General features: G+C 43.8%; 1 protein-coding gene across 4 annotated transcripts in view; it reads right to left on the minus strand.

Annotated features, from left to right (window-relative positions):
• CRYBG1 (crystallin beta-gamma domain containing 1) overlaps positions 1-26937 on the minus strand; it is a 481728-nt gene that overhangs the window by 47409 nt on the left and 407382 nt on the right. For all 4 annotated transcript variants that reach the window (XM_077289625.1, XM_077289626.1, XM_077289628.1 and 1 more), the window contains one exon: positions 901-4306. In XM_077289625.1, coding sequence (XP_077145740.1) covers positions 901-4306 — 3406 coding nt within the window. The remainder of the gene's footprint in view (positions 1-900; positions 4307-26937) is intronic.

Here is a 26937-nt window from a genome sequence, read left to right on the forward strand (position 1 = left end):
GCTTTTAATGGAAACCCCAATGTTAATGTTAACAGAGCTTTAATGTCATGTCAGAGCTTCTGCTTTTCCTGTATAGTAATTCTAATAAAAACTAAATGTCACTTTCATTTCAGAAAGTTATTTGATCCAGATTTGTTATATGAAAATATCTGTAGTAACTGATGCCTTTTATACATGGGTGTGTCTATACATATTGCAATAAATGCAATGCACACTTTGTCACTTGAGTAAAAGGGCAAAGAGGACTTCCTCATGTGACATAAAAGAAGGAGTTAATGAACTGCAATAAAGAAAAAAAACTGGCATGTCAACTATTATGTGTTAGACTTTCTGCTATGCAGTGAAGCACAGTCCCTTAGATATTTCTAAAAGTGGTCTGTGCAGTTTGCCTAGGTTTCTGTAAATTTCATATATGAATATTCTATTGTAGTTATAATCTACCTGTAGCATGTGTGTACCTGTAACAAAGTTAATGCTGTTCATCAATTAGCCCCACCTAACCATCAACCCAAATATCTGAATACTAAGCGCTTGCAAGGACAAAAAGTTAGGACAAAGTAGGATACTAAGCAAAACAAACTATAAATGGTCCAAAGGATTAAATTAACGTATGCATCATTCCAACTTCACAATTCTATCTGTGAACATATGTAAACAGATGTTATAACTAATATTAAAAACGAACAATGCAGTTTCTCTTATTCTCAGGTGACACTATTGCAGTGATTGTTCTGGAACCTCAAATGGCTTGTTTTTCTCCAAAGACATTTTATTTCACTGTGTAGCTAATAAGTACAAAACACTGCCTATATTGCCAGTTATGCATAACAAAGGTGCGTTAGGCAGAAAAGCATGAACATGGCAGCTGCTACAGCAATGCAATACTCAAACAGCACTCACCTCTGAGCTATCTGGAATGCTTTGCTCTTGGCCCTTAAAATAAAATATCTCTGAGGAATCAGGTTTGTCAAGTGCCGAAAGGCTGTCAAAAAGGGGTGCTGTTCTGTTCCCTTCAGATGTGGAATGATTTATATAAAGGTGGCCATTAGAATCAGGTAGTTTAAGTGATAAGTCACCGTTTGCTTGGATATTGCTTTCCTGGTTGCTGTCCATGCTGTGCACGGGTATGGATACTGACTGCTCTGCACAGTCACTCTGCAAGATTCCTGAAGACAGATGTGTGAAAGCACCTTTGCTTTCTTTAACCGAAGTGTGAGCTGTCGTTACAGAGTCTGTAGTTTTAAGATCACAGGTTTTGCCTGAGGGAGTAAACTCCTTCCGGGGTGTGTCAAAGGAGGTAGTTATTGTGCTGACAGTTGTTACAGAAGGAGAGAACACGTTCTCTTCAGACCTTGCTGCAAAGGGTGACTTGAAGCCTGAATAAATTGATTCTATTCGAGATCTCTTCACAGCTAAATCAGTAACATCTGCATTTTCCTTGTCACATGTTTCCTGTGGTACGGAAAGTGGTTCTCTTTTTGATTTTAGAGATTTCAAAAGCATGCTTTGTTCAGCAGATGCCCTTTTTGGCTTTAATTTCTCCGCAGTTTCTTTGCTTTGCATCTTAAATAATGCCATTGGTGCAAGTTCCTTTGCTCGATCCTTCTTTCCTAAGCCAAAGGAAAATGCCTCGTTATCCAAGATCTTTTCCAAGTAATCCTCACGGATAGGTGGCAAGCCATAAAATGGCCCCGGCGATTTCGGAGCTCTGGGTTTTTTTCTTTTCTGAGGCAAAGTAATGGGGCTGTCTAGCCTTCTGATGGTTTCAGCAAATTTTTCCATGTCAGAAGATGAATCTAAAGCATATTCTTCATTTTCTACAGAGTCATTAAAACTGGTTTCAGGGCTAGATTGCATTTTTGTGAATCTTTCTTGAGTCATTCCATGTTGAAGGCTTCCATTTGTATAGGTAATGTTACAGGAGTCAAAAAGGTATCCATTCTCAGGTACCGTAGGGTTTGGAATGTCAGAATCAACCACATTTCCATTAGGGGTTCTTTTGTTATCGACTTCAGTAGAAGCCATAGTTTTTTTTATATCATCTGCATTAAACACATTAATTTGCTGAGCTTTAATGTTTGTAGGCTTTTCAGACATTTCCTCTACAGTCGCAACATTATTTTGTAACTCTAATTCAGTCTCTCCACCTGAACGAATGAGTGCGCTATTAAAATCCACTTGATGCTCTTTAATTTCATATATAGATCTATCATCCATTGCCGTTTCTGGACAGGAAACAATACCCTTTGTAAGGTCTGTCAAGATTTTAGTGTTAGGTTTTGAGAAAATATTCACACCATGGAAAAAGGTTGGCCCGCTTTCTTTGTCAGAACCAGTTGGAAGCTTATTCTGTGGCGAGATGTTATTGTGAACAGAGAACTCACCAGAATCTAGCTGGGAGTTTGCTGAGGACTGATGTACACCATCTTCAATTTGTGGAGAAGGATTCTCTGTATATGAACCTTCTAACTTGGCTCCGTGGCTTGACAGAAGATCATTTTGCTGATTAGAGATAGTTTGTTCCTGTCCTGCCGGAATAACCGCATTTAAAAGATATGGCTCAGCAGTTGCTCCGCTTTCCCTTTCATGGTGAGCAAGGTCTGAATTTCCATGTAATGAAAATTTTTCCTGAACTGCTTCTCGATTGGATTGCTCCTTAATTGTATTTGGTAATTGCTTAGAGGTATCATGTGTGATTTCCATTTTTAGTTCATTGAGATCTACCTCATGGTTTGCCTCTGAAGCTATATTTTTCTTTGGAACATCTTTGTCATCATTATTTAGAACTTCTTCCGGCTGAATTATCTCTGGGGCTATTTCTTTAAGTGACTTCTGTGTGTCTTTACCCTCAAATGTTGGTGTCTGAGCTTCTCTTTTAAATTCAGTCATTTCATTTCTACTTGGTAAATCTACCTCTTGGCTTCCTTCAGAATCTATATTTTCCCTTTTGACATCTTTGTTTGAATTGGGATTAAAGTTTTCTTTGGGATGAATTTTCTTTGTGCCCATTCTAGCTTTAGGTGATTTGCCCGTGTCTTTATTCTTAGCGGTCGCTGCTTGAGCTTCAGTTTCAACTTGAGTTTTTTCTTTACTTACTAAATTTACCTCAGGGTTTTCCTCTGAAGCTGTATTTTCCTTTTGAACACCTTTTGCATTGCCGTTTAATACTTCTTTGGGATAATTTTTTTCTTCATCTATTCTTGCTTTTGGTAACTTTGCTGTTACGTTTTTCACAGAGGTTGACGTTTTAGCTTCCCTTCCAGATTCAGTTGTTTCTTTATGTTTTAGTAAATCTCCTTCATGGCTTACTTTTAAATATGCATTTAACTGTTCAAAATCTTCTTTGACATCACCAATTAAAATTTTTTTGCTCTGGATTTTCTCAGTTTCCATTCTTGTTTCAGGTGACTTGCCAGTGCCTTGTCTCTTAGAGGTTAGTGTTTGATCTTCCCTTTCAACTTCAGTCATTTCTTTACTGTCACTTAACTGTAACTGCTCGGTACTGGATGATACTGTTGAATGGAAAGATGAACATACAGCATCTGAATGCACGGTTTTAGACTCTTTAGTTAGATCCTCATTGTCATCTTGTTTTGAAATGGCAGCATCAGATGGTTCTTTTATAGAGTTATGTCTGTTACCCATATCTGGAGAATCTTTGGGCGAAACACCACCTTCAGAATCAGCTGAAACTGCCACTAAATAATCAGATGTATTCTCATATGACTGTGTTAAAGTGTTCTTGGTATGTTCATCAACCTTTGAGCCATTGGTCTGTGTACTTATAATCTCACATAAAGCATCAACATCACTGTTTTTTTGAGTAGGAGGTTTCTTGTGTTTTTCATTCTTCTCTGAAGGCAAAATATTTTCTTTTAAAATCTTATCTGGTAATGCTAATTCAAAACCATTTCTGCCGTGTTCCATCTGTATCTGGCTTGGTGAAGTTACAACAGTGCCTTCTTTCTTTTTATCGTTTTTTATTTCATGATGACCATTTTCAGCTTTTTTTCCAATACTATTATTAGAACTGTTGGCTTGTTTACCCAGTGAGCTAATGTCTTTTGACGCAGTCCCCTTTACCTGTTTCCCAAAGTTAAGTTTCGTTCTTTCAACATATTTCTTTTGGGAAATGTTTTTTGTTGCAAAGAAATCAATTTGCTTGTGACTTGTTCTTTTACTCTCAAATAAGGAAACTTTGCTTGCAATGTTTCCTTTAGGGATTATTGCTTCAATGGTACCTTCTTCCACATTATCAACAATCTTAGACTTAATTGGCAGTTCCACATTCTTTGGTTTTGGAGGGCTAAAAATAAGAATGAAATGGTATTAATTAATAGTTTCTAAACTTTAAGCAGCCTTGTTAAACAAATCTCAGACATTTTTAAACATTAACAGATATACAAAAAAAAAATTGATGCAAAAAATACATTGTTGCCAATTGTGAAATCTTGCAAATGCTATATAAGGACAAATCATTCAGGCAAGAGTTTTATTTAACATACCAATCCAAAATTAAAAATTGAACTGTTTTGTAAGAACATAAAAATAGCCGAAATAAGAAGCAACAAAGTAATTAAAATCTGCAGCTCAATAGTAAAATCATAAAACAGTAAAATATCTTGTAGGACTGAAAAGTATTGGTGTTAGTAAATTGGAATACAACTGGTGTCATGTAGATAAGTATTAGGCTTCTTTTACACATACTGGGTTTTTTGCAGCAATTTTCACGGTCTGCTGCAATAACGGACAGCAAAAAACTTGCAGATCACCGTTTTTCGGGTTCCCAATAGTATAGCAAAAGTATTGGGATAAAAAAAAGGCGGTCGGCAAAACCGGAAGTCACGGCGCACCGCAAATACAACCTTTCGTTGTTTTTGCGGCCCCATTGATTTACAATGGGTGCCGTGTCCATATGCCGTGAATAAGATCGAGCATGCTCGATCTTTTTTCACGGCCGTAAATACGGCCCTCACGGTCATATGACACGCTGTGGAATTATTGCGGCCCATTTTTGTGGCCCCATAGACATCTATTAGGGCCGCAAAAACGAGCCGCAAAATCATGGCAAGTGTAAAAGAAGCCTTATTCAAATGGTCTATCAGTCAGCTTTGTTTGCATTTTTAAAGGAAAATCTGAAACCGATAGCCCATTACAACAATGTTGTGATGTGACTTTTTTGTCCTAACTAGTGATGAGCGAATATACTCGTTACTCGAGATTTCTCGAGCATGCTCGGGGGTCCTCCGAGTATTTTTTAGTGCTTGGAGTTTTAGTTTTTCTTGCCGCAGCTGAATGATTTACATCTGATAGCCAGCATAAGTACATGTGGGTGTTGCCTGGTTGCTAGGGAATCCCCACATGTACTTAAGCTGGCTAACAGATGTAAATCATTCAGCTGCAGCAAGAAAAACTAAATCTCCGAGCACTAAAAATACTAGGAGGACCCCTGAGCGTGCTCAAGAAATCTCGAGTAACGAGTATATTCCCTCATCACTAGTCCTAACATGTTCCTTACAAGGGCTTGTCCAAAACCTTATAATTAATGTCATATTACATGTCTAAAAATGTAAATTTTAAAAACAAATTTTTAATGTCCTTAAATTAAAAATTCCACACTGTTCCCTCTCTACCTCATGGTCTTTTTTACTTACATCTGACATATTACTTGAGTCTCCCAGCATGTACTGGGGATTCTCAAAAGGGACATTATCAGGGAACAGCGCTGCAGCTGCTGTCACCACCCCGAAACAGAATGTCATCAGAAATATCCTTTCCAGGGACTGGGCTAGCCTCTACCACAGAGGTCCCCCAACCTTTCTGACCTTGAGAGCCACATCCAGATATGAAAGAGGGCCATGAGCCACATTCAGCTCTGAGAGAATGTAGCGAGCCACAACCATCTCCTTCCCCACACACAGTAGTGACACCCAAAGCCCCATTACCGGTATAATGACAACCAAAGTTTATCCACTGAAATCACACCAAGGCAGTATTGTCAAGCTCCAGTTTCCTATCTCACCCCCATTCAGATCTGCTCTTCTGTACATGGCTACACACAAAAGTCACCATCTACAAATCTGCTTTTAATAGCTATTTACACCTGATGCTAATGCACCAAGCTGGTAGGCAGTCGGGAGCCACACGTCAAGGGCCCGCAAGCCACATGTGACTCCCGAGCTACAGGTGGGGGACCACATTGAGCATGCTCCTGTTCTCAATTCCAATACATACTCTGTATGTGCTTCCTGCTTGTCGCTCTATTACTTTCAATGTGCACCACCAGCTATAAAGACAAGTGAAAAGCTATCAAAAAACACTTTTAATTAAAAAAATGAGCATGCAAAGCTGTAAGTTTCATAAGAAAAGTTAAAGAAAATTTTTTCATACATAAATAATCCAGCACTTCATATTCACTGGGGCCAAGGACATGCAATCCCAAACCTTCCCCATACATCAGAACGGCATACTGCCAGGTGAAATACTCCAAAATACAATTTTTCCACCAGAGAAATAGAGTACAGATATCACCAACACATCAACTTTAGAAAAAATTCATTTTTATTAGACATTTAATATAATAACATACAAAGAAAACAAATATCTAGAGGAACAACAGTTGAGCACTCAAAGGGAGGAACACTGCTACCATCTGTAAGACTTGGTATGGCATATGTCAATATATTATATAGGGGAGAGTTCCGTTACTGCTGATGCTTCTATATAGGAAAAATCCGGCTCTCATCATGATACTAGTACAACCAGGAACATCACCCTGATCTCAATGGTATCCAATATATATATCTCTGACATCAGTGCTTACCCATTGTAGGTCTGAAGAGGTGCAGTGGTCCGCCCTGTGGCCCCTAAGGGCTACAATGGGTAAGCACTGATGTCAGAGATATATATATTGGATACCATTGAGATCAGGGTGATGTTCCTGGTTGTACTAGTATCATGATGAGAGCCGGATTTTTCCTATATAGAAGCATCAGCAGTAACGGAACTCTCCCCTATATAATATATTGACATATGCCATACCAAGTCTTACAGATGGTAGCAGTGTTCCTCCCTTTGAGTGCTCAACTGTTGTTCCTCTAGATATTTGTTTTCTTTGTATGTTATTATATTAAATGTCTAATAAAAATGAATTTTTTCTAAAGTTGATGTGTTGGTGATATCTGTACTCTATTTCTCTGGTGGAAAAATTTTTTCATGTAGACTTATTCTGTTTGCTAAAGGATCATGCTATGCACACTCTGCTTCAGAATGAAAGAGAAACAAACGCACACTTAGTGTGGTGCAAAAAGCACCGATTCCCTGAAAAACCAGACATGCAAGGTATGAGACAAAAACAATTAAAAAAAGGTATTAACTGTACTGCAAAAACTTTTATTCCAGTGGTAAAAAAAAGTAAGGTAGTTAGGAGTATCACAGTGAAATGAATTGCAGAATGACACTCATGAAGTAGCATTCCTTAGTCTAAGTTTTCAAACGCAGACAGACTTTATGGTAAGACCCCACAGCCCCCCCTTAATAGCCAATGGAAACATGACATTGCAGGAAAGTAAAAATCATGCTACTACAGGCAGGGTTTTGGTCAAGTGCAGTAGTTAGATCACGTGGTCCTACGTTTTGTTCACAAATTAGATATTCCTTAAGATAGACCATTACTGTGTGATTGTTAGAGGTCTAAGCAGTTACACAACAGAACAAAAGGGTTACTGTAGTTCAATTGGCACATACAGTAACTGTTTTGAACAGTGATTGGCTGCAGTGGTCATGCAAGGATAGTCAGAATGCCAAGTCATTCCAACGACTTGAACAGGCGCTAAGTGTCACCATACTCACTGTGGTCGTCGCCCTGCCCAGTTGTAGGATGTCTCACTGAGTTGCCTCTAGTAGCATTTCCAACACTGAAGCATCCTCCTGCTGTTGCTCCACCAGGCTACAGGGAGGCATGAGCACTTGTTGCAGGCATTTAACCACCGTGTCCTGCACATGTGATATTCTCTGGCCTATCCCCAAGCAGCAGGGGGTTTATTAGGCGGGTCCTCGCACCACTCCTCACCTGATCTAAGGTTCTAGATCAGTCTCTGTCTAGATTCCTGTAAGGGGTACTCGTGCATTGTCTGTTGTTTTCTGACATGGCTTGCCTACCGATTTATTGACTTCTCAGCTCCTGACCTTGGATATGTACATTGAATTTGTGCTGTCTGCCCTGACCACGTCTGCCAGTGTCCATCTTTACCTCGTACCCATGTCTCTGACCCTCTGGTCAGCTGATGTAGACCCAGGGACTGCCCTAAGTGATTCCTTACCATCAGAAGCTCTAGTGAATATCCAGTAGTCAGTTATGTCCCTCCTGGGAAAGCCTGGCCTGTGGACCAGTGGGTTCACACTCACCAGCATTACAGACTGATAGGACATGATGGGACTTGATAGCTGATACAAGCTGCTCTATTCATGGGCAGCATGTATCAGACACTCGCTGTAGGATTACAGCGATGTATGTTTGACAGGTCTCTGTCTATAGACTCATATCACTACTGGGCAGTGAGCATGGAGAAGCCGCCAGGGACCCCCCTATCCAACTTGTTTCCCATGCGACTTGGTCCCTGGGGATTTTTCAGAGAAAAACAATCTTTAAAATGTTGCAGCGTTATAAAGGATATACAGGTCCTTCTCAAAAGATTAGCATATAGTGTTAATTAAATTTCATTATTTACCATAATGTAATGATTACAATTAAACTTTCATATATTATAGATTCATTATCCACCAACTGAAATTTGTCAGGTCTTTTATTGTTTTAATACTGATGATTTTGGCATACAACTCCTGAAAACCCAAAAAACCTGTCTCAATAAATTAGCATATCAAGAAAAGGTTCTCTAAACGACCTATTACCCTAATCTTCTGAATCAACTAATTAACTCTAAACACATGCAAAAGATACCTGAGGCTTTTAAAAACTCCCTGCCTGGTTCATTACTCAAAACCCCCATCATGGGTAAGACTAGCGACCTGACAGATGTCAAGAAGGCCATCACTGACACCCTCAAGCAAGAGGGTAAGACCCAGAAAGAAATTTCTCAACAAATAGGCTGTTCCCAGAGTGCTGTATCAAGGCACCTCAATGGTAAGTCTGTTGGAAGGAAACAATGTGGCAGAAAACGCTGTACAACGAGAAGAGGTGACCGGACCCGGAGGAAGATTGTGGAGAAGGACCGATTCCAGACCTTGGGGAACCTGAGGAAGCAGTGGACTGAGTCTGGTGTGGAAACATCCAGAGCCACCGTGCACAGGCGTGTGCAGGAAATGGGCTACAGGTGCCGCATTCCCCAGGTAAAGCCACTTTTGAACCATAAACAGCGGCAGAAGCGCCTGACCTGGGCTACAGAGAAGCAGCACTGGACTGTTGCTAAGTGGTCCCAAGTACTTTTTTCTGATGAAAGCAAATTTTGCATGTCATTCGGAAATCAAGGTGCCAGAGTCTGGAGGAAGACTGGGGAGAAGGAAATGCCAAAATGCCTGAAGTCCAGTGTCAAGTACCCACAGTCAGTGATGGTGTGGGGTGCCATGTCAGCTGCTGGTGTTGGTCCACTGTGTTTCATCAAGGGCAGGGTCAATGCAGCTAGCTATCAGGAGATTTTGGAGCACTTCATGCTTCCATCGGCTGAAATGCTTTATGGAGATGAAGATTTCATTTTTCAGCACGACCTGGCACCTGCTCACAGTGCCAAAACCACTGGTAAATGGTTTACTGACCATGGTATTACTGTGCTCAATTGGCCTGCCAACTCTCCTGACCTGAACCCCATAGAGAATCTGTGGGATATTGTGAAGAGAAAGTTGAGAGACGCAAGACCCAACACTCTGGATGAGCTTAAGGCCGCTATTGAAGCATCCTGGGCCTCCATAACATCTCAGCAGTGTCACAGGCTGATTGCCTCCATGCCACGCCGCATTGAAGCAGTCATTTCTGCCAAAGGATTCCCGACCAAGTATTGAGTGCATAACTGAACATTATTAATTGATGGTTTTTTTGTTTGTTATTAAAAAACACTTTTATTTCATTGGACGGGTGAAATATGCTAATTTATTGAGACAGGTTTTTTGGGTTTTCAGGAGTTGTATGCCAAAATCATCAGTATTAAAACAATAAAAGACCTGACAAATTTCAGTTGGTGGATAATGAATCTATAATATATGAAAGTTTAATTGTAATCATTACATTATGGTAAATAATGAAATTTAACACTATATGCTAATTTTTTGAGAAGGACCTGTAGTGTGAACATGCCTTTACATCATGCATGTTTTCAAGTCATACGCCGGCAAAGTTTTCCGTTTTTCCTCAGTATTTTTGTATTCAGTACAAATAGGGTGTAGCCCCCTTTTCACTGAGCTGGGCAGTTAATATATTGTCCCTCCAAAGCTGGGCGTCCGGTTGGGACCCTGTGACTCTCTGCTACTATTCACACTAGGTAGGTTTTAACATTAGGCTATGTGCACACGTTGCGGATTGGGGTGCAGAATTTTCTGCACAAAATCTGCATCTACTGGCAGAAACCGCAGGTGCGGATTTGCCGCGGATATTGCGCAGTTTTGATGCGGAATTGATGGGGATTTTCTGCGGTTTTTACCCCTTCGGATTTCTATCATGGAAGGGCTCATTAACGCTGCAATTCCGCGAAAGAAATAGCATGCTACTTTTTTTGTTCCGCATCGGTTTTTATGCGGATTTTTCCGCACCATTAGCACAGCTTTTTTTTTTTTGCTATTGATTTACATTGTACTGTAAATCACTGTGCGGAACTGCAGAGTTTCTGCGCGGGAAAAATCCGCTGAGGATCCGCACAAAATCCGCATTGTGTGAATTCAGCCTTAGAGTGTAAGTACTGTCCCAATTGGGTATACCTTGTCACCGTGGACAGCTTTATGCTTTTTTTTTTTTAAATCAAAAACAGTGTTTACTAAACACCCTATTCTAATTATTTAATGACTTGCTTTTTTAATTATTTATTTTCATTAGGGTATACACTCACTGGCCACTTTATTAGGTACACCTGTCCAACTTCTTGTTAACACTTAATTTCTAATCAGCCAATCACATGGCGGCAACTCAGTGCATTTAGGCATGTAGACATGGTCAAGACAATCTCCTGCAGTCCAAACTGAGCATCAGTATGGGGAAGAGAGGTGATTTGAGTGCCTTTGAACGTGGCATGGTTGTTGGTGCCAGAAGGGCTGGTCTGAGTATTTCAGAAACTGCTGATCTACTGGGATTTTCACGCACAACCATCTCTAGGGTTTACAGAGAATGGTCCGAAAAAGAAAAAAAATCCAGTGAGCGGCAGTTCTGTGGGCGGAAATGCCTTGTTGATGCCAGAGGTCAGAGGAGAATGGGCAGACTGGTTCGAGCTGATAGAAAGGCAACAGTGACTCAAATCGCCACCCGTTACAACCAAGGTAGGCCTAAGAGCATCTCTGAACGCACAGTGCGTCGAACTTTGAGGCAGATGGGCTACAGCAGCAGAAGACCACACCGGGTACCACTCCTTTCAGCTAAGAACAGGAAACTGAGGCTACAATTTGTACAAGCTCATCGAAATTGGACAGTAGAAGATTGGAAAAACATTGCTTGGTCTGATGAGTCTCGATTTCTGCTGCGACATTCGGATGGTAGGGTCAGAATTTGGCGTAAACAACATGAAAGCATGGATCCATCCTGCCTTGTATGGAGCATCTTTGGGATGTGCAGCCGACAAATCTGCGGCAACTGTGTGATGCCATCATGTCAATATGGACCAAAATCTCTGAGGAATGCTTCCAGCACCTTGTTGAATCTATGCCACGAAGAATTGAGGCAGTTCTGAAGGCAAAAGGGGGTCCAACCCGTTACTAGCATGGTGTACCTAATAAAGTGGCCGGTGAGTGTATACACATTGTCTTTTCTTTGGTTGTGTTTAAATCTTTAAAGTCTTGCGGCGTTTAAGGGATTTCACGCTGTCAACAGACTATAGAAGATGACTTTATTTTAGGTTTGTGGTGTATAATTCAAATAAATTATATATTTTTTAAATGTAAAGGACATATGACAGAATGGTGTTTCTACTGTTGAAGTTATAAAACGATACCCAAATAAGGCATGCACCAAAGCTCTCCCTCGCTTAGGAGGTAAAGCATATATGCATAATAGCTTGTCATCCTGAGAGGTTCTCCACTCCAGTACGGACTTCATTCTTACTGTATTGAATAACTGCTTCCAGTTCTGAATACAATTAATCTGTGCACACAACCACAAAGTCTTGTTGTATCACTTGCTTGCAGATCAGATTTCTACTTCTCATACACATATTGTCTGCACTTTAAATAATTTATTTGCACAAACATAAAAGGGTCAACCCGTTAATTACACTCAACGCCATTTTCGCAGGCTTAAATATTTGACAAGCCAAAACGTCTACCTACAGTACAGGGGCTTTCTTCCCCTTCATTATATTTACCAGTAGTGTGCAATGTTTAGCCATTGCCTAAAGAGTAACTAAACTTTCATTTTAATGATTTGGTCAAGCATAAGAAGTTATGAAAAATCACAGTATTAGGAGATTTTCCTTCATTCCTGATTGTGTGTATAGTAGCTTCCAAAGGCAGTTTTTTCTTTCTATTTACCTGCTTCCTGCTGGATTGATACCAGAGCCAGGGCCGTATTTGCCACTAGGCACTTGAGGGCACGTGCCTAGGGCGGTAAGATGCGGGGGGGGGCGGCACCTGAGCAAGGCAAGGTGTTTTTTTTTTGTTTTGTTTTTTAAATGGTCCGGGTCCGCCCGCCCTCCTTCCCTCCCTTCTCCCGCCCTCCTAAGTCTTATGGCTGCTGCGGGGGTGTCAGATACAGCGCGCCGCCCTCATGTGTACTGCACAGGGATCCGGAAACAAGTCACAGTGCAAGCCCTATCCCCTTCCTCGCTGAGGCGCCAAGTTCAGTTTCTGCCTCATAGTCCTGTGTCGGGCCGCCCACCCTCCTGTCTTCCGGCTGCTGTGGGAGTATCGGATCCCACCAGGGGCAGGCTGGGCTGGGGCGCAGGGTTCAGATGCCCCTGGGACGGTCCCCCAGCTTCTGGCTGCTTGCTGGGTTAAAGGCTGGGTGTCGGCAGCTGCATCCCTGCACTGCAGACACGCCCACTCTGTGTGCAGTCAGTGTCTGCCGAACTCACCTGACTGGAAGGAGGAGATCCAGAGTGGCACAGTGCCCCCAGTCCAGATCGCAGCTGGCTAGGACGGTCCTGGGATCTGACAGGTAGTGGAGAACACTGGGCCAGAGCGAGACCTCGACTTGAAGTGAGGCACTCATGCCAGCACACTGCTGCGGGGTTATCCTGCTGAGGCTCTGCTCTACTGCTCACTGGAGACTGCTGGGCTCTGGTGGCACTGGCTTGTGATGGGTGTGTGCAGTCTGTGTGTGTGCCTACTGTGCCCCCCTGTGCAGTCTGTGTGTGTGTGCCTACTGTGCCCGCCTGTGCAGTCTGTGTGTGTGTGCCTACTGTGCCCCCCTGTGCAGTCTGTGTGTGTGTGCCTACTGTGCCCCCCTGTGCAGTCTGTGTGTGTGTGCCTACTGTGCCCCCCTGTGCAGTCTGTGTATGTGTGCCTACTGTGCCCCCCTGTGCAGGCTGTGTGTGTGTGCCTACTGTGCCCCCCTGTGCAGTCTGTGTGTGTGCCTACTGTGCCCCCCTGTGCAGTCTGTGTATGTGTGCCTACTGTGCCCCCCTGTGCAGTCTGTGTATGTGTGCCTACTGTGCCCCCCTGTGCAGTCTGTGTATGTGTGCCTACTGTGCCCCCCTGTGCAGTCTGTGTGTGTGCCTACTGTGCCCCCCTGTGCAGTCTGTGTATGTATGCCTACTGTGCCCCCTGTGCAGTCTGTGTGCCTACTGTGCCCCCCTGTGCAGTCTATGTATGTGTGCCTACTGTGCCCCCCCTGTGCAGTCTGTATGTGTGCCCCCTGTGCAGTCTGTGTGTGCATACTGTGTCCCCCTGTGCAGTCTGCGTGTGCATTCTGTGTCCCCCTGTGCAGTCTGTGTGTGTGCCTACTGTGCCCCCCTGTGCAGTCTGTGTGTGTGCCTACTGTGCCCCCCTGTGCAGTCTGTGTGTGTGCCTACTGTGCCCCCCTGTGCAGTCTGTGTGTGTGCCTACTGTGCCCCCCTGTGCAGTCTGTGTGCCTACTGTGCCCCCCTGTGCAGTCTATGTATGTGTGTGTGCCTACTGTGCCCCCCTGTGCAGTCTATGTATGTGTGCCTACTGTGCCCCCCTGTGCAGTCTATGTGTGCCTACTGTGCCCCCCTGTGCAGTCTGTGTGCCTACTGTGCCCCCCTGTGCAGTCTATGTATGTGTGCCTACTGTGCCCCCTGTGCAGTCTGTGTGTGCATACTGTGTCCCCCTGTGCAGTCTGTGTGTGCATTCTGTGTCCCCCTGTGCAGTCTGTGTGTGCATTCTGTGTCCCCCTGTGCAGTCTGTGTGTGCATTCTGTGTCCCCCTGTGCAGTCTGTGTGTGCATTCTGTGTCCCCCTGTGCAGTCTGTGTGTGCATTCTGTGTCCCCCTGTGCAGTCTGTGTGTGCATACTGTGTCCCCCTGTGGTGTGTGTGTGTGTGTGTGTGTGTGTGTGTGTGTGTGTGTGTGTGTGTGTGTGTGTGTGTGTGTGTACATACATACACATGTCCCTGCCCTGTAATAGCGTCCCCGATCCAGTAATAGCGGTTTCCCGCCTTGTAAACAGGATCACAGGAGGCAGAGTCCCCTCCTCTGGAAGTCTGCAGTGGCAGAAGTGGGACAATGCAGCGGGCCCTGAATGGGAGGAGGGGGTGTCACATCCGTGCAATGCTGCGGGCCCAATGTTGGCGGTAAGAGCTAAGTGAAGCGCATTGCTTTCCTGCCGGCCATATTTCTGAAGCTGTGGGCCACCGAAGGTGGAGATTCGGATCTTGGTCCAGATGCGATCTCAGTCTGCACATGCGCCGCCTGTGGCTGCCGTCTTCCTGAATCCCTCCACAGGGAAAACAATGCACTTACGCCGTAGCCTGGAGCCCTCATTATCGTAGGAATGTCAGTAAATAAATTGTTTTTCTAAGCTTTATAGTGTAGTTTTAGGTCAGAGAGGGATGCTAGGGATGAGCTAGCAAGGTGCAGGGACAGGTAGTGATGTCTACTTGCGGACATATGCGGCACTTGTGGTGATACAAAAAACACTGCTAGCAACTTTTCTTTCCATTGCTGCAAGTACCGCATTTTCTGGATCACGGCAAAACCGCAAGTGCTGCACATGTCTGCAAGTCCCATAGGGAATGAATGAGGCCGAACACAGTGTTGCCGTAAGTGATCTGCTATGTGGCAGATGCAGAAAAACTGCCAGATCTTCCGCAAAAATCGCTGATGTGAAAGTAGCCTAAGGCTACTTTCACACTTGCGTCGTTGCACTGCACGTCGCTATAAGTCATTGCAGCGCACCGACGCTAGCATTGAAAGCGCCGCACAACGGGGGAAGCGGATGCTGTTTTTCATCGCATCCGCTGGCCAATTGTGAGGTGCGGGGTGGCGGGGGCGGAGTTCCGGCCACGCATGGCCGGTCGGAAAAGACGTTCTCGACGCACCAAAAAACGTTACATGCAACGTTTTTTGGTGGCGACGCAACCGTCGCTAATGCAAGTCAATGGAGAAAAAACGCATCCTGCAAGCACTTTTGCAGGATGCATTTTTACTGCAAAACGACGCATAGCGACGTGCAGTGCACGGCGCTAGTGTGAAAGTAGCCTTAGTCACTGCCGAGAGGGTCTGCATTAGTCATACTCACCAATGGGGGAGGCACCACGAAAAGTGCCTAGGGCAGCATAAACTCTAAATACGGCCCTGGATGTGCAGCCGACAAATCTGCGGCAACTGTGTGATGCCATCATGTCAATATGGACCAAAATCTCTGAGGAATGCTTCCAGCACCTTGTTGAATCTATGCCACGAAGAATTGAGGCAGTTCTGAAGGCAAAAGGGGGTCCAACCGGTTACTAGCATGGTGTACCTAATAAAGTGGCCGGTGAGTGTATATATAATCAAATGATTCCCCTTTTTCCCAGTTAATACAGCAATGTAAAAAAAAGTACAAAAATTGCATATTTAGTATCACAGCGTATAGAAAACTTCAATCCATCAAAATATAAAATCAAACTCGATTAGTAAAGGCCGTAACCCGAAGAAAAAAAAACTGTGTAGTTTTTTCAGTTGCCACAATTATGCTAAAAAACTGCAGTAAGGCTACTTTCACACTAGCGTTTTTTGGCGGACGTCGCAATGCGTCGTTTAGGAGAAAAAAACGCATCCTGCAAAGCTGTCTGCAGGATGCGTTTTTTCCCCATAGACTTACATTACCGACGCATTGCGACGTATCGCCACACGTCGCAACCGTCGTGCGACGGTTGCGTCGTGTTTTGGCGGACCGCCGGCACAAAAAAAGTTACATGTAACTTTTTTTTGTGCGTCTAGTCTGCCATTTTCGACAGCGCATGCGCGGCCAAAACTCCACCCCCTCCTCCCCGCACCTTACAATGGGTCAGCGGAAGCATCGCAAGACTGCTTCCGCTGCCCCCGTTGTGCTTTTCTTTCACAGCATGCGTCGGTACGTCGGCCCGACGAACTGCGACGGGCCCGTACCGACGCTAGTGTGAAAGCAGCCAAAGAAGCGATTGCAGCATAGTCTGCACCCTAATTCACGCCAGAGTCTTTGCATGGTACCTCTCCCTCCTCCCAGCACTGATGCCGAGATGCTCACCGCCATTGCCACGTCTCCTGCTCTGACCTCCACTGTGGCTTCCTGACCCCAGGACTCACGCATGTCACGCAAGTCTCCTGGCAACAAGCTTAGGGAACGTGCCCCGCTTCTTAAAAGGTGTAGTGCACGCATTCCAGAAATGCCCCCAGACTAGAGCTGGAAAGCATTAGGTATTTAAGACACCTTTGCCTGTAGGGAGGTGCCTGAGCAACTCCATTACCTCGTTTGTCTTTAACCCACTAAGTTTGTTGACAGGTACTGTGTTTCTGTACACATCCTATGACCCTGTAAGCGCCCTGCATATACGAGCCGTTCTGTCCAAGCCTGATCCTAAACCTGTTCCATATGAATCTAAATCGGTATCCATTCTGCCAGTGATCCTAATTCTGTCCTGCCTGCTACTCCAAGTCCGCACCTGCGTCCTGACCCGTGAGGTCACCTGCTGCAGTACCGGGAATTGTCCTGGAGTGGTACCTGGCAGCTACCTGCAGTTCAAGCTTTAACCTCACCATCAGAGGTTCTAGAGAAGACCAGGTAGTCACTTAGCCCCTCCCCTACAGGGTTAATTCTGGCCCAGCACACCAACTAGCGTGACACCCAAAATTGTCTACATAAAAACAGCTCACCATGGAAAAAAACAACACAGCTCTATTCATGGTAATATAAAAAAAAGTTATGTTTAATTTAAAATTTAATTAAATTTGAATTTAAAAGTTACATTTTTTTTAATACAAAATTTAGAATTTTTGATGCCAGTAAAATAGTAAAAAGATAAATCAAAAACAAAATAATCTTACAAATGTTTGCCATTTCCGTAATCATACTGATCTGGAGAAACATGTTTACAGGTCAATTTTTTACTGCATAGTTAATGCTGTAAAAACAAAATAGCAAAATTGTGTTTTGCTTTTTATTCACCATTTCACTGCACTTGGATTTTTTTTTTTTGTCATTTTCCCTTACGGTACTTTATATGGTAAAATGGATGGTGTCATTCAAAACTACAATCCATCCACAATTAAACAACCTTTCATATGTCTATGTCAGTACAAAAATAAAAAGAAAGTTCTGGCTATTTTAAAAATGAGAGGCAAAAATGAAATGTAAAAATGAAAATTGGCTGCAGAAGTAAGGCCTCCTTCATACTTCCGTTTTTTACAATCAGTCACAATCCGTCAAAATGTTGAAAAGACGGATCCTGTACAGATTGTAAAAAACGGGTGCACTGCGTCGGTTTTTTTTTTTTACGCATCCGCCGAGGCTATGTGCACACGTTGTGTATGCGTCTTCGACACGTTTTTCCACTGAGAAAACGCATACACAACACAACCCAGGTTAAAAATAAAAATAAAAAATCGTGATATTCCTACCTTCGGCGTCCCCCGCAGCCTTCCCGCGGCTTTCCCGATGCTCACGATGCTGCTGGCAGCTCCTGTTGCGAGACCGCTACATCATTGGGTCATTGCTCACAAGGCATTACTGGGAACGGGAGCTGCCGGCAGCATCGCGAGCATCGGGAAGGCTACATGGGACGCTGGAAGGTAAGAATATCATGATTTTTTATTAAATTATTTTTAACATTATATCTTTTTACTATTGATGCTGCATAGGCAGCATCAATAGTAAAAAGAGAGAGAGCGAGAGAAAATTTCCCTGACGGGAAATTCTTCCTCACATTCTCAGTTTCAAAAGACTGCATCCGTCGCTGGATTCCTGCTTTTGACAGTCAGTGACGGACCCCGAGTCCATAGGGTTCCATTATAGCCATCGACGGGCAGCGCAGGATCCGTCGCTGAGCGATTTTCCGACGTACAGAAAAAACGTTCTTCTGTGCGTAGTCTCCGCCCGAAGGACAGCAATTTTATGACGGATCCAGTGCACGACGGATGAAACAGAAGGCCATCCATCACAATCCGTCGCTAATACAAGTCTATGAGAAAAAAACGGATGCAGCAGAAACATATGCTGGATCCGTTTTTTTTCACAAAACGACGCTTTGTGATGGAAAAAGAAAGACAGAAGTGTGAAAGAGGCCTTAGGGTTAAGAGGACGTGTTATTTATGCCTACAGCCCTTTAGTCATTATACATCATAACATGCTCAAAGAACTGAACAGAGATCCCTACATATTGAAGAGTGGGCTTTTTTTTTCTTTCACAACAACATAGCACTTATCTTCTAATCATGATTTCAATGTAAAAGGTGAATCTTCATTTGAAACCACAGGGCAAAATACACCAAGATAGGCAAATCTATTGTAGATGTCTGTTAGAGAATGGTAAAGTGCAATGTGCTTCCTACTGAAGGTATAAACATTAATCTTAATTGCTGGACATGAAACTAAGGATGGCATGACTAAAGGCCCCGTCACACATAGCGAGATCGCTAGCGAGATCGCTGCTGAGTCACAAGTTTTGTGACGCATCAGCGACCTCAGTAGCAATCTCTCTATGTGTGACACGTACCAGCGACCAGGCCCCTGCTGCGAGATCGCTGGTCGTGTCGGAATGGCCTGGACCTTTTTTTGGTCGTTGAGGTCCCGCTGACATCGCTGAATCGGTGTGTGTGACACCGATCCAGCGATGTCTTCACTGGTAACCAGGGTAAACATCGGGTTACTAAGCGCAGGGCCGCGCTTAGTAACCCGATGTTTACCCTGGTTACCAAAAAAAACAAACAGTACATACTCACCATCTGATGTCCGTCAGGTCCCTTGCCGTCTGCTTCCTGCTCTGACTGAGTGCCGCCGTACAGTGAGAGCAGAGCGCAGCAGTGACGTCACCGCTGCGCTCTGCTCTCACTGTACGGCGGCACTCAGTCAGAGCAGGAAGCAGACGGCAAGGGACCCGACGGACATCAGATGGTGAGTATGTACTGTTTGTTTTTTTTGGTAACCAGGGTAAACATCGGGTTACTAAGCGCGGCCCTGCGCTTAGTAACCCGATGTTTACCCTGGTTACCCGGGTGCTGCAGGGGGACTTCGGCATCGTTGAAGACAGTTTCAACGATGCCGAAGTCGTTCCCCTGATCGTTGGTCGCTGGAGAGAGCGGTCTGTGTGACAGCTCCCCAGCGACCACACAGCGACAAAACAGCGACGCTGCAGCGATCAGCATCGTTGTCTGTATCGCTGCAGCGTCGCTGTGTGTGACGGGGCCTTTACAGGTCTCCTGCTCTCAATTTCATTTTAATACATATCAAGAAAGACTTGTGTTTTTGTACAACACTGATAACCAATTTTATTCAGCCTGTCATAAAATGATACCTTTGTACTGACTAAGGCTTCTTTCACACTAGCGTCGGCACGGGGCCGTCGCTATGCGTCGGTACGACGCGCGTTGTGAAAGTAATGCCCGACGTGGGCAGCGGAAGCAGTCTTACGATGCTTCCGCTGCCCCATTGTAATGTCTGGGGAGGAGGGGGCGGAGTTTCGGCCGCACATGCGCGGGTCGAAAATGGCGGACTCGACGCACAAAAAAACGTTACATGTAACTTTTTTTGTGCCGACGGTCTGCCAAAACATGACACACCCGTCGCACGACGGATGCGACGTGTGGCCATATGTCGCAATGCGTCGCTAATGTAGGTCTATGGGGAAAAAACGCATCCTGCAGACAACTGTGCAGGATGCGTTTTTTCTCCTAACGACACATTGCGACGTATGCAAAACGACACTTAGTGTGAAAGTAGCCTAACATTATAGATCCAGCATTGCGCAGCTCAAACCTGTTTCATTAAAAAACCCTCATAGTAAAGAGTTTTCCATCACATCTTATAAAGTACAGTACACTGAAGTGCCTGTGGGCATCCTGCATCAGAGACAAAATCCAGTGCATCACTGACATTGGTGAGTGATCAAAGCCTGATAAGCTACAAGCCTGAACAAAGACAGCCCCAGAAGTACAGAACAAACAGGAACAGCAGATCGGATATGATTAATTAGCTGGCAACAGTCTCACTTCTCATTACCAGTACTGTACATTTTTGTTATATTTTAAACTTGCTTTCAAAAGGTTTTCTCATTTTTATTTATACCATTTATTAAAGAGCTTGTCCACTACCCTGACTCATTTACTGGTTTGTCAATAAAACCTTAAAACATAATCCCCCTAAATAACCCATATAACTTTAATGCCAAGTTTCATGTTGTTTTAAACCATTCTGCTTCACTTCCTTTACCCTGACACCAAGTCTGTTGTCATAGTGATCACTTAACACTTTAGAATCCTCTGACCCTTTCTTACTACAGTGCCCATCATTTTTTGTGCTGGCTTCAAACCAGCAGTGAACAAAGACCTGCAACTCCACTTACACCCCTCCTACTCCTTTCCTATAGTCACACACAGGCACAGCATAATCTCCTGTACAGGGAATAAAAGTAATGTACAAAGCACCATTATAACAGCTATGACAATAAAGATTATCCCCTACTCCCCCTCACTGACATAAATGATGGGATGGATGGATGGATGGCGGAGAGACCAGAATGTATACATATAATTGAGTATAGGGCAAGGTGTATATACAGTACAGACCAAAAGTCTGAAGATTTTTCTGTATTTTCATGACTATAAAAATTGTTAAGTATATAATTCCACGTGTTAATTCATAGTTTTAATGCCTTCAGTGTGAATGTACAATTTTCATAGTTATGAAAATACAGAAAAATCTTTAAATGAGAAGGTGTGTCCAAACTTTTGGTCTGTACTGTACATCACACAAAAATACAGGAATATGTGGACATGTATATACACCCTGCTGTATACATAAGAAACAATGAAAAAATGGAGTTCCATACATGAAAAATAGATTAAAAAAATATAAATTTTATTACAAATAATGCTACACAATTTATCACAAATGTAACACAACCATATAACAAAAAGGAGACCCTAGTAAGAGACAAGTAGGTCCCAGGCATAAAGATTAATAATATAAACCATCACCATGGTACTAATATGAAACACTGTAAACTTTGCTGACACCCAATGTAAATGCTATTCATATAACATCAATGTTAACCTTAATATTGTATATCCCTCTCATAGTGTATTCCCCTTAGGCTGTCACAGTGACCCATGCCCCACAAAGGAGGAAAAGAATTACAGTGCATTTAGTAGCCTAATAGCTTACCCATGATGAGCGTAACAAAATGCCAAGGGACCAGATCGACCCCCTGACGCGCGTTTCGCGTAGGCTTTATCAAAAGGGAATGTATACTGTATACAGTAGCCTGTAAAAGTTTGGGCATCCCTGGTCAAAATTACTCTTATTGTGAACAGTTAAACAATTTGACGATGGAATGATCTCTAAAATGCCTAAGGTTACAGCGGTCACATTTCCGTTGTGTTTTAGGCAAAAAAATTGTCATTCTTTATATTTTAAAAATTACAAAAAAAGAAAAAAAAAAAAATGGGCTGATGGAAAAGGTTGGGCACCCTTGGAAATTAGTGTGCTCAGATAACTTTGATCAAGGTTTCAGACCTTAGTTAGCCTGTTACGGATATGGCTGGTTCACTATCATTGTTAGGAAAGGCCAGGTGATCCAAATTTCCCAGCTTTATAAAAACCCAGCCTCCTTAACGCTGTGAAGGAGAGCAGGGAAGGTAAGTAGAATGGTTTATGTTTTTCTGATGGGGGCCATGCATACCAAGATAGGGATGAGGGGGCTGTGCATACAAGGAAAGGGATGAGGGCACCCCGTGCACACCAGGATGGGAATGAGGGGGCCAGGAGGCATATTAGTATGGGATGAGGGGGCCATGCATACCAGGATGGGGGATGAGGGGACCACGCATACCAGGAAGGGGATGAGGGGACCATGTATATCAGGATTTGGATGGGGGAGTATTGTATTCCTGCCACATACCAGGATGTGCGATATTGGTACAGAATTGATCACATTTTTTGCTTCTATTTTTTTTTTTTTTTTTCCTCCTCTAAAACCTATGTGCACCTTATGGTCCGCTATGTCTTAGGCCGGTTTCACACGTCAGTGGCTCCGGTACGTGAGGTGACAGTTTCCTCACGTACCGGAGACACTGACACACGTAGACACATAAAAATCAATGCATCTGTGCAGATGTCATTGATTTTTTGCGGACCGTGTCTCCGTGTGCCAAACACGGAGACATGTCAGTGTTCGTGGGAGCGCACGTATTACACGGACCCAATAGAGTCAATGGGTCCGTGTAAAACACGGACCTCACACGGACATTCTCCGTCTGGGGTCTGTGTGGCGTGCCGGAGACAGCGCTACAGTAAGCGCTGTCCCCCCCACATGGTGCTGAAGCCGGTATTCATATCTTCCCTGTAGCAGCGTTTGCTATAGAGAAAATATGAAGAATAGTGTTAAAAATAAAGATCCATGTGTCCGCCGCCCCCCCACCCCCTGTGCGCCCCCCCCGCTGGTCAGAAAATACTTACCCGGGTCCCCCGTCGGCTGTCGCTCCTTCCTGGTCTGGCCGCGCCTCCTACTGCATGCGGTCACGTGGGGCCGATCATTTACAGTCATGAATAGTCGGCTCCGCCCCTATGGGAGGTGGAGCCACATATTCATGACTGTAAATGATCGGCCCCACGTGACCGCATGCAGGAGAAGCCGCGGCCAGACCAGGAAGGAGCGACAGCCGACGGGGGACCCGGGTAAGTATTTTCTGACCAGCGGGGGGGGCGCACAGGGGGTGGGGGGGCGGCGGACACCTAAATCTTTATTTTTAACACTATTCTTCATATTTTCTCTGCAGCAAACGCTACTGCAGAGAGGATATGAATCGCAGCTTCAGCACCATGCAGAGTGGGTACCACACGCTCCGTGTGGTACCCACTCGCCATACGGGCGGCACACGTGTGCCGCACGTATGGCCTCCGTGAGTTCCCAGGCACACGGACACGGATAACTCCGGTACCGATTTATTCCGGTACCGGAATTATCTGGACGTGTGGGACAGCCCTTATAGTTCGAATATGGTAAATATGGTAATTAAGAAATGGCAGTTAACAGGAACAGTGGAGGTCAAAATAAGGTCTGGAAGACCAAGCCAAATTTCAATGTGCTGCTCATAGGATTGCTAGAGAGGCAAATCAGAACCCTCGCTTGACTGAAAAAGACCTTCAGAAAGATTTAGCAGACTCTGGACTTGTGGTACATTGTTCTACTGCTCAAAGACAACTGAACAAATATGATCTGCATGGAAAAGTCATCAGAAGAAAAGTTCTGTGTCCTCACCATAAAATCCAGCGTCAGAAGTATGCAAAAGAACATCTAAAAAAGCCTGATGCATTTTGGAAACAAGTGCTGTGGACCCGATGAGGTTAAGATAGAGCTCTTTGTCTACAATGATCAAAAGTTATATGTGGAGAAAAAAGGTCACAATTTCAGGAAAAGAACACCTCGACAACCATTATGCATGGAGGTGGCTCAATCTTGCTTTGGGGTTCTGTTGAAGCCAATGGCACAGGGACTATTTCACGGGTAGAAGGAAGAATGGATTTAATGAAATTCAACTAACAAAACACCATCTGTAAAAAAGCTGAAGTTGAAAAGAAGATGGCTTCAATAAATGGATAATGATCCTAAGCACAAGTTAAAACCCACAATAGACTCCTCAAATGGTGCAAGCTGAAAGTTTTACAATGACCCACACAGTCCCCTGATCTGAACATTACTGAAAATCTGTGGCTAGACCCAGGATTCTCACAGAACTGGAACAATTTTCCAAGGAAGATTGGATGAAAATCCTTCAAACAAGAATTTTTTTAAGCTTTGATACTTTCAAAAAGGGACTGCTACTAGATATTAACCATGATGAGTGCCAAAACTTTTACATTTCCTTTTTGTAACTTTTAACCCCTTCCCAACATGCACCATACATGAACGGCGCTTGTCGGGTCTCTCCCTTTGATGAGGGCTCTGGCGATGAGCCCACATCTTTTCCGGCACATGTCATCTGATCTTATCAGCTGACATGTGCCCCTAAAAGCTGCAGGGGGAATCATGATCCACCCATGGCTGTTAAATGCCGCTGTCAATCTCTGGCAGCAGAATTTAGTGTGCTCTTGCTGGAAGCGTGTCACAAACCCCACCCTTCGGCGCCCGTGTCACATGACCATTGACAAACCGGAGCCTGCAGGAGCCCCCTGTATTTGTCATAGTCAGATCGCTATGAGCGCCACCCAGTGTTCTGCACTCATAACAAGTGAACATTTCTGCTATACAGAGCAGGGCTGCAGCTTCTAGTCTCCCATGGATGATTGGATGATCACAGCTTCTAGTCTCTCATGGAGACTATTGAAGCTAGTAAAAAGTAGAAAAAATTTTTTAAAAAATATGAAAAAAATAAAAAAGTTTAAATCACCTACCATTTGCCCCATTCATGATAAAACAATAAAAAAAAGAAAAACACACATTTGGTATCGCAACGTTCATAATCGCCCGATCCATCAATATATAAAAAGTATGAATCCGATTAGTAAACGTCTCAGCGTGAAAAAAAGTAAGAACGCCAGAAACGCTTTTTTTTGTTCGCCGCACCATTGCATTAAAATGCAATAAACAGGCGATCAAAACATTGCAACTACACCAAAATTTTTATTAAAGAAAAAAGGTCAGCTCAGTGTGCAAAAAATGAGCCCTCACCCAGTCCCATATCCTGAAAAATGAAGATGTTATGGGTCTCGGAAAATCACACAATTGTTATTATTTTTGGGGAGGAGGGGGGGGATGAGGGACTGTGACTTATATTCTGAAAAATACAGTATATTTTTTGCCTAAAATAAAAAGGAAATGTGTCATCTTTAACTTTACGCCTTTTAGAGATCATTTGATCTTCAACTTGTTTAACTGTTCACAATGAGGCCGCTTTCACACGTCCTGATCTTTCCGATCCCGGAAATCACAGTACCGGAGATATCAGTGTCCGTGTGTACTACATGCGGCACATGTGTGGCCACCGTGTGCCGCATCAGTACCACAGGGACGGCCGCCGGGGTAGAAGCGTTACTGTAATGGCTGTTCCCCTGCGTGTGGTGCTGAAGCGGCTGTCATCCCTTCTCCCCTGCTCGGCCGGCGAGCAGGGGAGAATGAATGAAAGAAAAACCTGACTTGGGGTCCCCCTAAGTTTTTAAACCAACCCGGCAAAACTCACAGGTGTGGACTGCTATTCTCAGGCTGGTAAGGGGCCATGGATATGGGCCCCCCAGCCTAAAAAAAGGACAGCCCGCAACTCCAATTCTGGAGTTTTGCCTGGTTCTTTAAGACTTATACTTTATTTGTTGTAATGTTTACACTGGGAGGGTATTTGTAAACAAAAAATTTTTCATTAAAGTTTAGATTTTTAAGGGAATACATGTTACACTTTTGCCCGTTTTTCCCACTTGCCTTGTAGTGGTGGCAAGTAGGGTAATGAGGGGTTAATATCACCGTTCGTTTGTAAGGCGAGATTAAGCCGGCTTAGTAATGGAGGTGTCAATAAGACACCTCTCCATTACTTATTCTATAGTTGTTAAAGGGTTAATAAAACACCACACAGTAAGAATAAAGTATTTTAATGATAAAAAACAAACACAGTTTTGCCATCTTTATAAGTCTGCTAATCCAAGCGAAGCCCTCGATCTCCTGTAAAAATAAATAAAATGAAAAACCAACAATATACCCATACCTTTCTGGCGTACAGTCAGTCCCACGCCGTAATCCATGTCTGGGGAATGTACAGTTTACAACCAGGAGCAGTGCTAATGCGACCGCTCCCGGCTGTAAACTACTGGGGAATGAAAGACGCTGCGGGCGCAGGCTCAGTAACTAGCGGTGACGTCACTGAGTCTGTGCTCGCTGCTTCTCATTGATTCCCCAGCAAACTGTACATTCCTCAAACATGGATTAGGGAGTGGGACTGACTGTACGCCAGACAGGTATGGGTATATTGTTGTTTTAATATTTTAATTTTTTTTTTTACAGGAGATTGAGGGCGTCACTTGGATTGGCAGACTAATAAAGATGGCAAAACTGTGTTTAATGTTTTATTTCATTAAAAGACTTTATTCTGTGTGGCGTTTTATTAACCCTTTAACAACTATAGGATTAGTAATGGAGAGGTGTCTTATTGACACCTCTCTATTACTAAGCCGG

Source organism: Ranitomeya variabilis, chromosome 2 (genome assembly GCF_051348905.1).
Source record: "Ranitomeya variabilis isolate aRanVar5 chromosome 2, aRanVar5.hap1, whole genome shotgun sequence".
Classification (NCBI taxonomy): Eukaryota; Metazoa; Chordata; class Amphibia; order Anura; family Dendrobatidae; genus Ranitomeya; species Ranitomeya variabilis.